We start from the raw sequence: 13,093 nt of genomic DNA, 5'->3' as shown, positions 1-13,093 counted from the left end.
AACTCCACTAGATTCTACAAAGTAGCAAATGAAATAATACACAGTTTAGTGCATAACCTGATTAGTTATAAGGATATGCATGCCTCTTCCTTTTCATAATGCTAATTTAGTTTCCCCTTTTGTATGATTCCCATTTCTCCCTATTCATAAAGTTGATGCTCATATGCAGAGGCCCACGTTCACTCAGTGCTTACTGTGTGCTCACTTCTAAGTGCTTGGAATATATGACCTCATTCAAGCCAAGAACTCAGCCAAGCTGGTACAGTTTTTATTGCCACTTCATAGGTGAAGACGTGGGGGACAGAGAAGTGTTAAATAAATTGCCCAAGATCATACCCCTAATGATGATGAAGCTGGGATTTGTACCTCCTGGAGGTCTGGTTCCAGTGCCTTCCTCTTAATGCCTATGCTCTTTTGTCCTTGTCATGCTGAAGCGAATACAGTGGTATAATGGGCTCATCAATGTGTTTCTTGTTCACTGTATCACCTAGCGCATTACCTTGTGTATACTAAAGTCAATAAATACTAATTTAATGCATGAGACAATAAATACTAAGATATCCTTGATGATGTTCCTTGCAGCTTTATCTGTGATAGTTAAAAAGAAATGCAGTCTAAACCAACAGAGGAATGGCTATGTTATTTATCATCTGTCAACTTAATAGAATATTACATAGCTCCTAAAAATGTTAAAGCTCTATAGCAATATATAGCAGGGAACAATATGGCTGTGTAGTAACAAAAGATTGCAAATGTGAACTATAGTCATGATACCTGTCACCTGGATGTCCCTGTGGGTTTCGCCTGCTCATGGGTATAGATAATATAGTGATTGTGAAAAACCTAGAGTATGCTAGTCCAAATCCCTCACCTCTTGACACAGAAACTTTATCCCCTCTGCCCCCATTCTCCCTGCGAGTATATCTGAAGATCCCTGAGGGTGCCCCGCTTGTCACCTAGTGCAGGTGGCTGCATTCACCACATAGCATCCCTTCAGGTTTTCCTGTCTGGACCCTTCGAGGTCCACTCCAGATGGAGCCCCAGGAGAGAACCCTACCCTTCCCCTTCTCCAGAACTCCCAGCTCTCTGCCCTGTCTGACGCCTCTTCACATGCCATGAAAGAGCCAGACAGGTGGTAGTAGCCTGCAGAACTGGGAGAGCAGCTCTTTCTCTGACCCTGTCCTGCTGATTGGCTCCTGGGCCCTAAAGCAATTCTGCTTATGCCCAGATTCTCACAAGGACCATAGATGACAGAAGCTAAGTGCCAGGAGGGCAGGGAATTTGTGTTGTTGACTTACGTTTGCCAAGCGCTTGGAATAGGACATGGCCACTGGTAGATCTACATTAAATCCTCATTGAATGAGCAGACATTAGTTTTTGACCTTCTAGCCTTCACTTCTGAGCTCACTGGGGACAAGTGATCGAGCAGCACTGGGCAATCGAACTTTCTCAGTGATGGAAATTGTCTAATGCTGTGCAGCGAGTCCTGTTCATTTCCCTTTTCATTTCAGTGTTCCTGAATCTGCCCGTAGTCTTCCTCTGATGTCTGTCCTCTGATGTCCCCGAAAACCCATGTATCTATTAAAAGAACAAGGATCCCTGGTGTGATTCAACCTATGTATTTAGATCCCTGGAAAAGTTCATGAGTCTGCCTCATCTGCAACAAGATAAACCCTCCCATCTGTTTTAAGGCTTTATTAGCAAACCCTATTATGATCAATTATGAGAAACAAGCCTCTGGAAGAAGAATTTATTTATTTATAAAACATTTTTTTTAACGTTTATTTATTTTTGAGAGAGGGAGACACAGCACAAGTGGGGGAAGGGCAGAAAGAGAGGGAGAAACAGAATCTGAAGCAGGCTCCAGGCTCTGAGCTGTCAGCAGAGAACGCAACGCGGGGCTTGAACCCACGAACCATGAGATCATACCCTGAGCAGAAGTCAGTCACTTAACTGACTGAGCCACTTAGGCACCCCTGGAAGAAGAATTTAAAAGGGCTTGAGATAAGACTGTGTTGTGTGGTGAGATTTGAGGGACATCTCTTGGGTCTTCCCTCCTGAGGGCTGTGTGGCAAGAGCACAGGACCAGGATTTAGGACACCTGCGTTCTTGTGCCATTTCTGTGACTACCCAGCCATGATGCCCTAAGGACACTCAGTCTCTGTAGCTCACTATCTGTAGGATAAAGTGGTTGGATTAGATTATTTGGGAGATAATTTCTAGCACCTCTGTGGAAACCTCAGCACTTGCTGGAACCAAGATGGAAACTACAGGGGATGCTAAAGTTATCACGTATCAAGAAAAAAGAAAGAGAGTGTCTAAAGAGATGTATACATATTGTGTTCTTTTACATTTGGAATTTTTAGGGTATTGATGTACATTTTCTTTTTTATGAGTTCTTATCTGTAAAATACCATGCAATGAGATACAGGGGATGCAAAGATGAGAACACCATGGCCTCTTGCCTACCATTTTCAAAATCAAGTACAAGAAGGAAGAACAAAAAATGATTCTAATACAAGGCAGAGTGATAAGTGACACAAGTTGTTAGGTGTTCCCGTGAAGTGGCAAATGGCTCTAGAATTCTTTCTTCTTATGCACCATGCTCCTTTCTTTGGAGGACCATTCCCTTTTTGGAGGCCGTATTTGAACCAGACTTTCAAGGGCTGCAAGAATTTGGATTTGCTGTGATGTCAGAGGTTTTAATGCATCTTCGTGTCCTCAAGACAGATATGTATTGTCAAGGCTTTGACTTTGGAAATATTTTAAAACTCTAAATTCAGATTTAATTTAAGTCCTTTCCTGAGGTTCAGGAATAGGCAAATAACAAGCAGGTAGTACTGAACTTACTGAGAGTACGAATTTGGTCTCTTGAGACACCACAGAGCTTGCAAATTAGCATAAAATAAATGAAAAAGGTTTTAACCTTTATTTGTAATGCTGTTGTATGTAGCTTAAGCGGTAGTACTTGCTACAAGGCTTAAGTGGTTTTGCTTGGTTCTTGGGAAAGCATTTTGCAATGATATCAAAGACAATGCCAGGCTGCACTTAATATACAACTTATTCTAACCAGTGAGAGGGCACTATTTATAACTATTTATGATGGCATTGGTTCTATGCAGATTTTTGCAGCGGTACTGTTGTAGAATATAGGGTCTCTGAGGATGAAGCCTGTTACCATGTTTATGAAACCTGTTTCACTGTCCATTAGGGGGGCAGGATTACCATTTCCCCAAAGGGGTATGCTTATATAATTCTCCCAAATGAAGTCTGCTTTTCTTAACTCCATGAGCATTTTATTAACTGCTTTGGCAACAAGAATGAAACTTACATTTGAATTGGTGTCTGATTATGCATTATAATTCAGTAAAATACACCACTAACAGAATAACCTCAGTCACATCTACGCAAATTGCAAGGGTCTGGATACACGTTCTTCCCATTTTAAAATTTAAGTCCTGCCATTCACAGGAGATGAGATGAGGAGATCTGGATGGCACTGTGTTAACTAACTTGGTTAGACTTTTGAGAACCAGAATTTCAGGAGTGGAAAAAACCCCTGTAGATTGGATCATGGAGCTGTCCCTTTTTGCAGATGGGGACACGGTAACCCACAAAATGAAAAAATCTGCTTCAGTTTTCAAAGATTGTTTCTATAGGATACCCACCCACCCCAAGGTGTCTAGGATTCTTGTGTTTACTTTGCAGTCTGCAAATGCTGCTGTGTTTTTTCCCCCCCCTAAGGATTAAAGAGCCCTGGTGTTTGGGAATTTTTAGGAGATAGCTACACTGACAGCTTCTGTGTGTGAAGGGTATGAAATAGAATTTTGTGATATCCTCGATAAGTGGAGCTCTTTAGGTTATGCAGAGTATTAGAGCAGATCACATTTGATAGCTTGCTGCTTTGGTGAGGTTGATGATAAAGGAACAGAAAGCCATAAACAAAGCTGAGATGATGAATGGCTTCATCCCAAATTGGAAGCTCTAGAGTGCATGTGTGTGGCACGGCTTCGAATCTCCTGGATTATAAACAGAACAGGGTACTGAAGCATTTGCTAATGCACACAGCATTAAAAACTAATGACATTCTTGGAATTCTTGTTTGTTTAAAGGTTGATATTTTGCATTTGTTGAGATCTGCATTGCCTTTAACTGGAGCCCGGTAACATATGCCAGTATTTGATAAGTGGGGATGGGATGCATATGGTCTTCCTAATTACCGAAGCAGGTGAAACAAAGAGATTCCCTCTGGTGGGGAGAGTGTGGTGGGCGCGTTTTTAACAAGAGCTTTACCCTTTTGCCTAAGGTTTCCTTGGACTCTGTTTTTCCCGTTTGCACTTATTACCAAGAGCACGGATCTCTTCTCTCACATGTTAAAAAAAAATCCTCTTACTAACGGAATGATTCTATATTTAATGAGTTTTAAATTAAACCTTCTGGAATTTAACTTCAATCTAGCTAAATAGTTACTGAAAAGTGTAAAGTGAGATCCAGGAACTCAATGCACATTTACAGTGCACATTTCATTTGTATACAATAGAAGATCCTACTTTTTGTTACTTAACCCTTCCTCTTTCTTTTTGCCTGGTTCAGACTCCTGTAATTGCTATCCGCCCTGGTCCTGAGCTGTAAGTTTTTATTTATACTTTTTCTGTTTCAGTGTATCTACTTTTATTGGTTGCCCTATATCCTTGTGAGAAGAGACCAGAAGTTGACCTGTATTGGTCCTTTCACCCCAGATCTTCTCACTTTGTCCTGGTCTTCCACACTTGTGCCACATCAGTCTCCTTTTGGGTTCTAGGCCTTTCTAAGCCCTCAGGATCTTGGCTCCTGTTATTTCTTCTTTTTGCAAACACTCTTCTGCCAACTTGTTACATCACTGGATTCTTCTCCTCTTAGGCTTAAAGGCCACCTCCTTGGACAGGTTGTTCTGGCCACTGGATCTCACATGTATTCTTGGTGGAGTCTGGGAGTCAGTAGAAGTTAGTGGACAGATAACCAAGAACTGTCTGTAGGCAATTTTAGAACACAACAATTGTAAATCTCTACGTTCCGTAAATAAGACCCACACTTAGATTTTAGTAAATGCCCACTAATCTCTGTGCTTTCTCCCTTGGCTCCTGTGTTGGGCTAGGCCCCCTCAGTTCGCTATCTTTCTGGCGTCAGAAGGATGTGACCAGCATCTTCGTTTTCAGCTCCAGGTTTTGTTTTGTTTGTTTTCGTTTTGTTTTCTAGTGCTGCCTACTGAATTCAAAGGCAAACATTCAAGTTGTTTATTTATATATATAAATAAAACAGTGGACTAGGTTCTTAAAGTGCAGTTTGTAGCATCTAATTATCATCTAATGTTTGCTACCCAAAAGCTTTAAGCAACTACACTGTTCACCCACTTTCTGGCAGTGTAGGCATGTTTGGGGGAAGAAATAAAGTGATAACTTTCACTTTCTAAAAATAGTGTGTGTGTGTGTGTGTGTGTGTGTGTGTGTTTTAAATACTCCAAGGGATATCAACAAAAATGCTGAAACCCTTTAAGGGAACATTATTCTTCTAATCAGAGACAAGTGGGAAACTTTACGTAGTTCTTCAAGTCAAAGTCATGTGTGTGTCTGTTCTGTGAAATGACAGATGCAGGTTTTTCTTCAGATAGAGGTTTGTTTTCCCTGTCCCGCCTTAGCCGCAATAACTTGAAACGGTCTGTCTGCTGGCACGAGAATCAAGGGGGTGGGTGGAGGGGCCTGGATGTTGCTGTAGGAAAGTCAAGTACATTCCTAGGGCGCCTTTTGGGGACAAGCAGCTCAAGTATTTTTATAGTCAACTGAGATAACAGGAAAGAGAGAATATGGCTTTTTTAGTATGCGTCTTGAGAAAACTCATTTGGCGCATATTTGTATACAAATCGTTAATACCTATCCATTGAACTTCCAGCTTGTGGCGCAAAATGTGACTGTTGTGTCATCCCGATTTTTTGAGTACTGCAAGTTGTTGTTTTCTAGACCAGAGGGAATGGTGGAACACACTCAAATACTTGACAAATTTAAAACCTCCAACTTCCTGTTCTTCCAACATGGAGCCTTTGGCTCATTTTGACCTGGTATAGTAGTACTGTGAGATACATTGAGTGGTTGTCATGAAATCACACATTCTGGAATAACAGGCCGAGGACCCATATACCTCTTGTTCTTTGCAGTAGGTCCTAGGTGGCCATGTGATGCAGTATCGTGAATTATGGTGATGGCCGGCAAAATGTCAGGCCGCCACGGAGATGGGATTTCTTAGCATTCTGCGTTACGCCTCCTGGTTACACGTTCTAAAATATATGTGCCATAGCTAGACTTACAACCAGCCTTCTCAAGTCAGCCTTAAAGATAACTTACTCTTTTTCCTCTTCATGTGTTGAGATTTTTCTAGAACACTGGCAGCACAGACTGTATATCACTAGATGATTGTTTTGAGAGTGGCGTGAATTTGGAAACAGAAAGAAACCATTCATAGTTAAATCCTGAAGTTGTAGATTGATTTTTAAATTTGTTTTCTTTGACATAAAAGACTATTGAACTATAAAAAGAGTGCCTGCCACAAAGCACTGAATGTGTAGTTACTGAATTGAGGCAAAGAATTTGATATTGTAATTTAGATTTTAGAAAATGCTGGAACAGGCTAATAGATAGTTTACCTCTCAATCATAAATAGTTATAAATAGTGCCCTCTCACTGGTTAGAATAAGTCAGGCGGAAACTTTCCTTTATGAACAGAGAGAGACACACAAGGTTACTAGACCTCTATTCTGGATTATTGCTGTATCCCCTTAGACTGGTGCATCCTTAAAACACTTATGTGAAACCTGCCTCAGGGTTTTAAAGGTAGATTTAAACAAAACTAATTAAATTCATATTAGATTTCAAAATCTGTTGATACGAGAAATGTCTCACGGAAGTGAATTGGTTAACGTTTCTTTGAAGAGAAAAGATGGTTACAGACAGAGATGAAGTTATTTTAGTATAGATCCTAGGGAATCTACCTTACATGCTACTATGGGACCAAATAAAGGATCTGCAGACTGAAACTGTGCAAAATGACCTTAATAATCAGTAGGAAAATGACCAGTTCCGTGACCTTTAAAATTTTTTTGTCAAAACACGAAAGCTTCCTCATTGTAAGTTATAAATGTATAGGGGAATGCAAAAAAAGAAGTGCAACTAACGTTAATGCCCTCGAATTTAAAATGTTAGAAACACTAAGAATTAGCGTTTTATTTCTTTGAGTAGAACTTATCAAGAGTAGTTTGAATAGTTTGCTTTCATCTCGTTGTGTAACTTACGGCGTGGAGTATCTTTTCTCTGCCACAGTGACTTGTCCTGGTCCTTCCTGAGTTTGGATCCGCTCCCAACATGTTATCTTTGGTGCTTTCACAGCTGTGAACGGAGCGTTCCTTCCATGCCACTTCCTCTGGGACATCTTCATTTTTTTCCCTCATCACCACTTTCCAATTTCAGTTCCACTGTTACCACTTTTAATTTTTTCGTTACACTTTGATTTTGTGTTGGCCCCATACCCTCTTTTGATTATGCACTTGTGTAAAAATGTCCTATGAGTTTATTACCCTGAGATGAGGGGGCAACGCACCTCCCTGTTTGCTGTCTGTGCACGAATTGAACAATATATGTGTCGGGACCAGTTGCCGACAGACTTGGAAGAAGCACGACTGATGAGAGCTCGTGCTCCACGAGTGTCATTCACGCAGGAAAAAGCTAGCAGTAAAGTTTGTGCTTTATGTAATTCAGCATTAATACACTATGACAACTAAAGTTGGAACTGTGTCATTGGGGAGACTGGTGTTACGTAACTAAACTGTGGCCACTGAGATCCGAGAGTACTGGAACTATGCAAAGTGAAGAGTGCCTTATTCTGGTCAATTGTTTGTAGTACATTTAAATCTTGGCCTGGCTCTCCTTGCCCATTACATGTTGAGCACACCCACTGTAGCCAAGTGTTCTAGAAATTGAAATCGGAAGTGAACTAGGACTAATCAAGTGTTTGACTCAACATGGAGTCAGCTTTGACTTCTCTTCCCTAGCACCTCAGGCACTGGAGAAAGCATATGTCACATTCCATCCAGCATGGGCAGGCCCCGGACAGAGTTTCTAGGCAGCTACGTTGGTCATTTTCCTGGCTCTTTCCTTCCTCCTCCGCCGTCTCTTCTGCAGCCCGTTTGTCACTTCCTGTGTCCCATCTCCATGCTGTACTGATTTCTCCTTCTATCATTGTATTTGTGTATGACTCTGTTCTCATTGCTGTGATCTTAATCTGGGTGTTTGTCAACTTGTATTTCAAGTAGTGTCCTAACTGAATTCCCCACCTTCACTCACTATTCCAACTACTCTCACATGCCATCACAAGAGGAGTCTTCCTGGAACAGTCTTTGAGTCTTCCTGAATTCTCTCCTTAAAGCTTCTGAGCTCCCTTACTGATTGTAGAATAAAACCAACACTTCTTACCAGGAGGACTTTAAGAGCTTGCATTGTCTGACTTGACTCAACCCATTTTATCACTTGACCCCTTGCCTCAGGAACCCAAGGTTTTAACAAGACAGCCATACTCATTATCTCCCAAATATGCCTGCCTCCTTCTTTACACATATTATTTTCCCAAAAGGCACTTCTGTGTTTATGAATCTTGCCCAGTTTCAAAGACTTATCCCAAAGTCCCAAAGACTTATCCCTGTAAAGTCTATTGTGACTTTCCCAGAAATGAGTTTTCTCTTCTCTGATATTCCACAGGATTTACATTTTATATTTTCTGATTGTCACTTATATGCTGATCTGTAATGATAGTTACCATGTATTAGCTCCTCAGTTTTTTTTTTTGTTCTTGAAGGGCAGGGACTGAATCTTCTGTGGCACCTAGAATGGTATTTGCCAAAGTGGTAGGCATGAATTGTTTCATTGCTTCATCCAGTATTTCATTGATCTCCAGCTTTCTTCTTTTTTTTTAATGTTTGTTTGTTTATTTAGAGAGCAGGGGAGGGGCAGAGAGAGAGAGAGAGAGAGAGAGAGAGAGAGAGAGAGAGAGAGAATCGCAAGCAGGCTCTACACTCTCAGCACAGAGGTGGACATGGTTTCAGTCTCACGAACCGTCAGATCATGACCTGAGCCGAAATCAAGAGTTGGATGCTTAATTGACTGAGCCTCCCAGGTGCCTCTCCAGCTTTTTTCTAAAAGCTGAACTACATGCTGGAAGTAAAACATACCAAGAGGAAACCCGTGATCGCAGAACTCTAGTTGAATGATGCATACAGAAAGGTAGTCAGACAACTAACTCATGCAGTAGTAAGCTCAGTGAGCTTACTTGTGATGAGTAGCCAATGAGAACCCATGGAGGTCCAGAGGAGGGGTACCAAACCCAGATGAAGGACAATTGGGAATGCTTCTAGAAGAGGTGAGGGTTAAACAGAGTCTAAAAGATAAGTAGGAGTTAGGTAGCTGAGGGGGACAGAAGGGAAAGAGGGTTCAAGCCAAGGATACAGGGTGGATAAAGCACGAGAGGTTCTCTGCAAACTGAAGGAATGAATGAAAGTCAGTGTAGTGGAGTAAAAGAGAATGAGGTGAGATTTATAAGTGATAAAGTTTTATAAGGAACAGAGGTCCTGTGATGAGAGAGAAATGGACGTACTTGATGAATGTTGACAAGGGAGGAGTTCTAGGCCTGGACGTTTGGATGGGTGAAATGGGGGAGCAGCAGTCTGGTTTCTGTTAAGGACCACTTGGTGAATGGAAGTATTGGGGGAAGGTGAGGAGTTCGATTTTGGACCTTTCCAGTTTGAGTCACGTGTGGAATATCTACACAAAGATACATTGTAGTAGATGGTTTGGAACTCAGCAGAAAGCTTTGGTTAGGAAATACCAATTTGCATGACATCACCATCTAACACAGTAAAATCATAGAAACAGCGTGTGTAGAATTAGTAAGGACGAGAGGTTAAGAACAAGACTTAAAGCATACCAGTACTTAAAAGGCATAGAGATGGAGTCTGCAAAGAATATTTCTGCAATGGTCTGAGAGGAAGGGGCACAAATAGATGAGTGAGATGTGATGGAAACCAAGGGAAAAATGAAATCCATCTATTGGGTTTAGCAACATGGAGCCCGTGAGTGATCTTGGCAAGAGTAGTGTCATGTAGAAGAGAGGTAGGGAGAGGGAAGCACAGCCTGGTCCAAGCTAGATGGTAGTGTGTCGAGGCAGTTCTTTTGAAAGGTTGGTCTTAAAAGAGGAGAAGACTTAAAAGAGAGTAGAAGCTGGAAGGAAATGGAGTTGAGGCACTTTTACTGTTGAAGTTGGTAGGAGTCTGATTATGTTAAGAGGCTGATAGGAAGAATTTTAGTTAATTAGGAGGTTGACTAAAAGCTGAATTTAGCCAGAATTTAAAACTCTTCTTAAAATTCTTTACCCCACGTGTCCTTTTATCTTTCTTTATTCTTAATCAGGTAAAGCCCATACTACTAATCACTCTGGTACTTCTCAGTTTCACTGTGGTCTATCCCAAGGAGATTGCATATTCCTATAAAGCAGGATTCAGGCTCTTCTCCCTGATTCTGGGTAGCACTTAGTTCCATGTCTTACGAAGAGAATACCTGTATCAAGAGATGTTTTAAACACTCATTTGTTTGTTTATTCTTTGAGGAAATAATGTCTGCTGTGTGCCAGGAATTATTCTAGGTGCTGAGGATGTAAAAATCACTAAGCTAGACAGATCACTTTTTCCCAAGGACTTTATAGTCTGGGGAGACAGTTAAACAAGTAATACACTACAAAATCAAGGTAATTATAGGATGCAACAGATACTGAAAAGGACACTGTGATAGATAATAATCCTGAGTGGCTACTTTGAATTCTTTCCCTTGTCAGGGAGAACAACCACAAGCAATTGGAGAGTTAAATGACTTTAGGTGGGAAGAAAAAGATAGTAATAGTCCATTGTTTTCATAGTGTAGTGACTTCTTTGTTGACTGTTACTAAAGTCATCAGGAATATGATGATTATCATGGGCTGTGGGTTTTGGGGATTCTGTTGATTGGTTGTTACTTAGCATTTCAGAAACTACCCACCTGTCCCCATTTTCTCTTTTCCCTTGTAGTAATTTGCCATCTTCCATGTATGAATGGTGGCCAGTGCAGTTCAAGAGACAAATGCCAGTGCCCTCCAAATTTCACAGGGAAGCTTTGTCAGATCCCGGTCCATGGTGCCAGTGTGCCTAAACTTTACCAGCATTCTCAGCAGTCAGGCAAGGCATTGGGAACGCACGTCGTCCACTCTACACATACCTTGCCTCTGACCATGACTAGCCAACAAGGAGTCAAAGGTAAGGTTATTTATTTTCTTTTTGCCCATTCATCAGATGTCTGTTAACCTGCCTAACTCATGTGGAAGCACGTATCTGCAGATGGCGGGACTGGTATTGAAACAGAAAGAAGTATGTGATCTGTGGCCTGGGAAATGGTGGCAGGGACAGAAAATGGGCTCAGGTATGTGGCTGCAGTACTTTCTAGGCCATAGAGATTTAGTATCTAGGAAATAAAGTGAAAAGGAGCCCATCCTTTTATGCTGGCTCTTAGCACCAAGAGCTGTTACATTCATGTTTCTGGCAGGGCCTAGGAAATAGAAAGATGAGCAAGGCAGTGTTCAGACTCATATAGGACTAATGAGCTAGTGGATTGCCTAGTACCTGCTGGTGAGTATCGAGTTTATTTTGTAGTTGAAGAGCGCTTGGTTTTAGTTATAAACAATCAGTTAACCTCACTGGGCTTCAATTTATTCATCTGTAGAGGAAGGTAAAGTAGGTCACTTGGAGCTTAGAAATTCTATGACTAACTCATTCTTTCAAACCTGGCATCTCTTACACATGAACAATTTTTGAAAAGGGGTCAGAGAAGTGTTAAGGCCTTTAGTCTTTAAAACTTGAATGTTAGCATCAGAAGATGAAATTTTATTTGGAAGTTGCAGAAAGTAAATACAGATATAAAATATCATGTGTAAGTAATTTCCATAGTTCAGGAGTCCCACAGGTATGGACATGCCGTGACATTCAGGATAAGGGAATTATGCCTTGTGGAACTGTATTTCCTCTTTTGACATAGAAAGGTAAATCTTACAAGTTTGGCAATAGAAACATTGAGAAATGCAAAAGTAAACTCTTGAGCCTTTACTACTGTCCTTTGATAAAGTGTACCCACCTGTGACCACAGGCAGCATGAAGTTTATTTATTTTGAGATGGAGCGAGAGAGCGCGCATGTGTGTGCGTGCACAAGCAGGGGAGGGGCAGAAAGGAGAGACAGAATCCCACTAGGCTCTGCACCATCAGCGCAGAGCCCGATGTAGGGCTCAAACCCATGAACATCGAGATCATGACCTGAGCTGAGATCAAGAGTTAGATGCCTAACCGACTGAGCCATGCAGCGCCCCCCCCCGCCCAGAATATTCTTGTCTCATGAATGTGTTACTGTGAAAGGTTTTAATGTCTCTTTATACATCCAGTTTTACTCTTTAAAAGACACAAATCCAGGTTTAATTTGTGTTTTGAGTGTACCCTTTTATTCTCCAGAATTGATGGCTGTGCAGCAAAAATACATACACACTAGGTGTACTATAAAGTTTATGTGGGTGTCTGTATTTGCTCTCATGCTGACTCACTTGTTAATTATTCACGACTAAAATTTTCTCCTAATCTCTTTCAGTGAAATTTCCTCCCAACATAGTCAATATCCATGTGAAACACCCTCCGGAGGCTTCAGTTCAGATACATCAGGTTTCAAGAATTGATGGCCCAACAGGCCAGAAGACAAAAGAAGCTCAAGCGGGCCAATCCCAAATCTCTTACCAAGGGCTTCCCGTCCAGAAGACCCAGACTGTACATTCCACGTACTCTCACCAGCAGGTCATTCCCCACGTCTACCCTGTGGCTGCTAAGACGCAGCTTGGCCGGTGCTTCCAGGAAACCATTGGGTCACAGGTAAGCAACATTGCCCCGCCCATTTGGGTAATGCATTGTAGATATGGCATTTTAATAGGAAAGCCAGACTTGGCAAAATGGTTTTCAAT

At 41.4% G+C, this 13,093-nt stretch overlaps 1 protein-coding gene across 9 annotated transcripts in view; it reads left to right on the top strand.

Annotated features, from left to right (window-relative positions):
- The window catches only part of LTBP1 (latent transforming growth factor beta binding protein 1), a 397,389-nt gene that overhangs the window by 193,991 nt on the left and 190,305 nt on the right, over nucleotides 1-13,093 (top strand). For all 9 annotated transcript variants that reach the window (XM_027033528.2, XM_027033527.2, XM_027033526.2 and 6 more), the window contains 2 exons: nucleotides 11,132-11,356; nucleotides 12,730-13,004. In XM_027033528.2, the coding sequence (XP_026889329.2) occupies nucleotides 11,132-11,356; nucleotides 12,730-13,004 (500 nt within the window). The remainder of the gene's footprint in view (nucleotides 1-11,131; nucleotides 11,357-12,729; nucleotides 13,005-13,093) is intronic.

This window comes from Acinonyx jubatus, chromosome A3 (genome assembly GCF_027475565.1).
Source record: "Acinonyx jubatus isolate Ajub_Pintada_27869175 chromosome A3, VMU_Ajub_asm_v1.0, whole genome shotgun sequence".
NCBI lineage: Eukaryota > Metazoa > Chordata > Mammalia > Carnivora > Felidae > Acinonyx > Acinonyx jubatus.
This window is presented reverse-complemented; position numbering and strand designations above follow the sequence as displayed.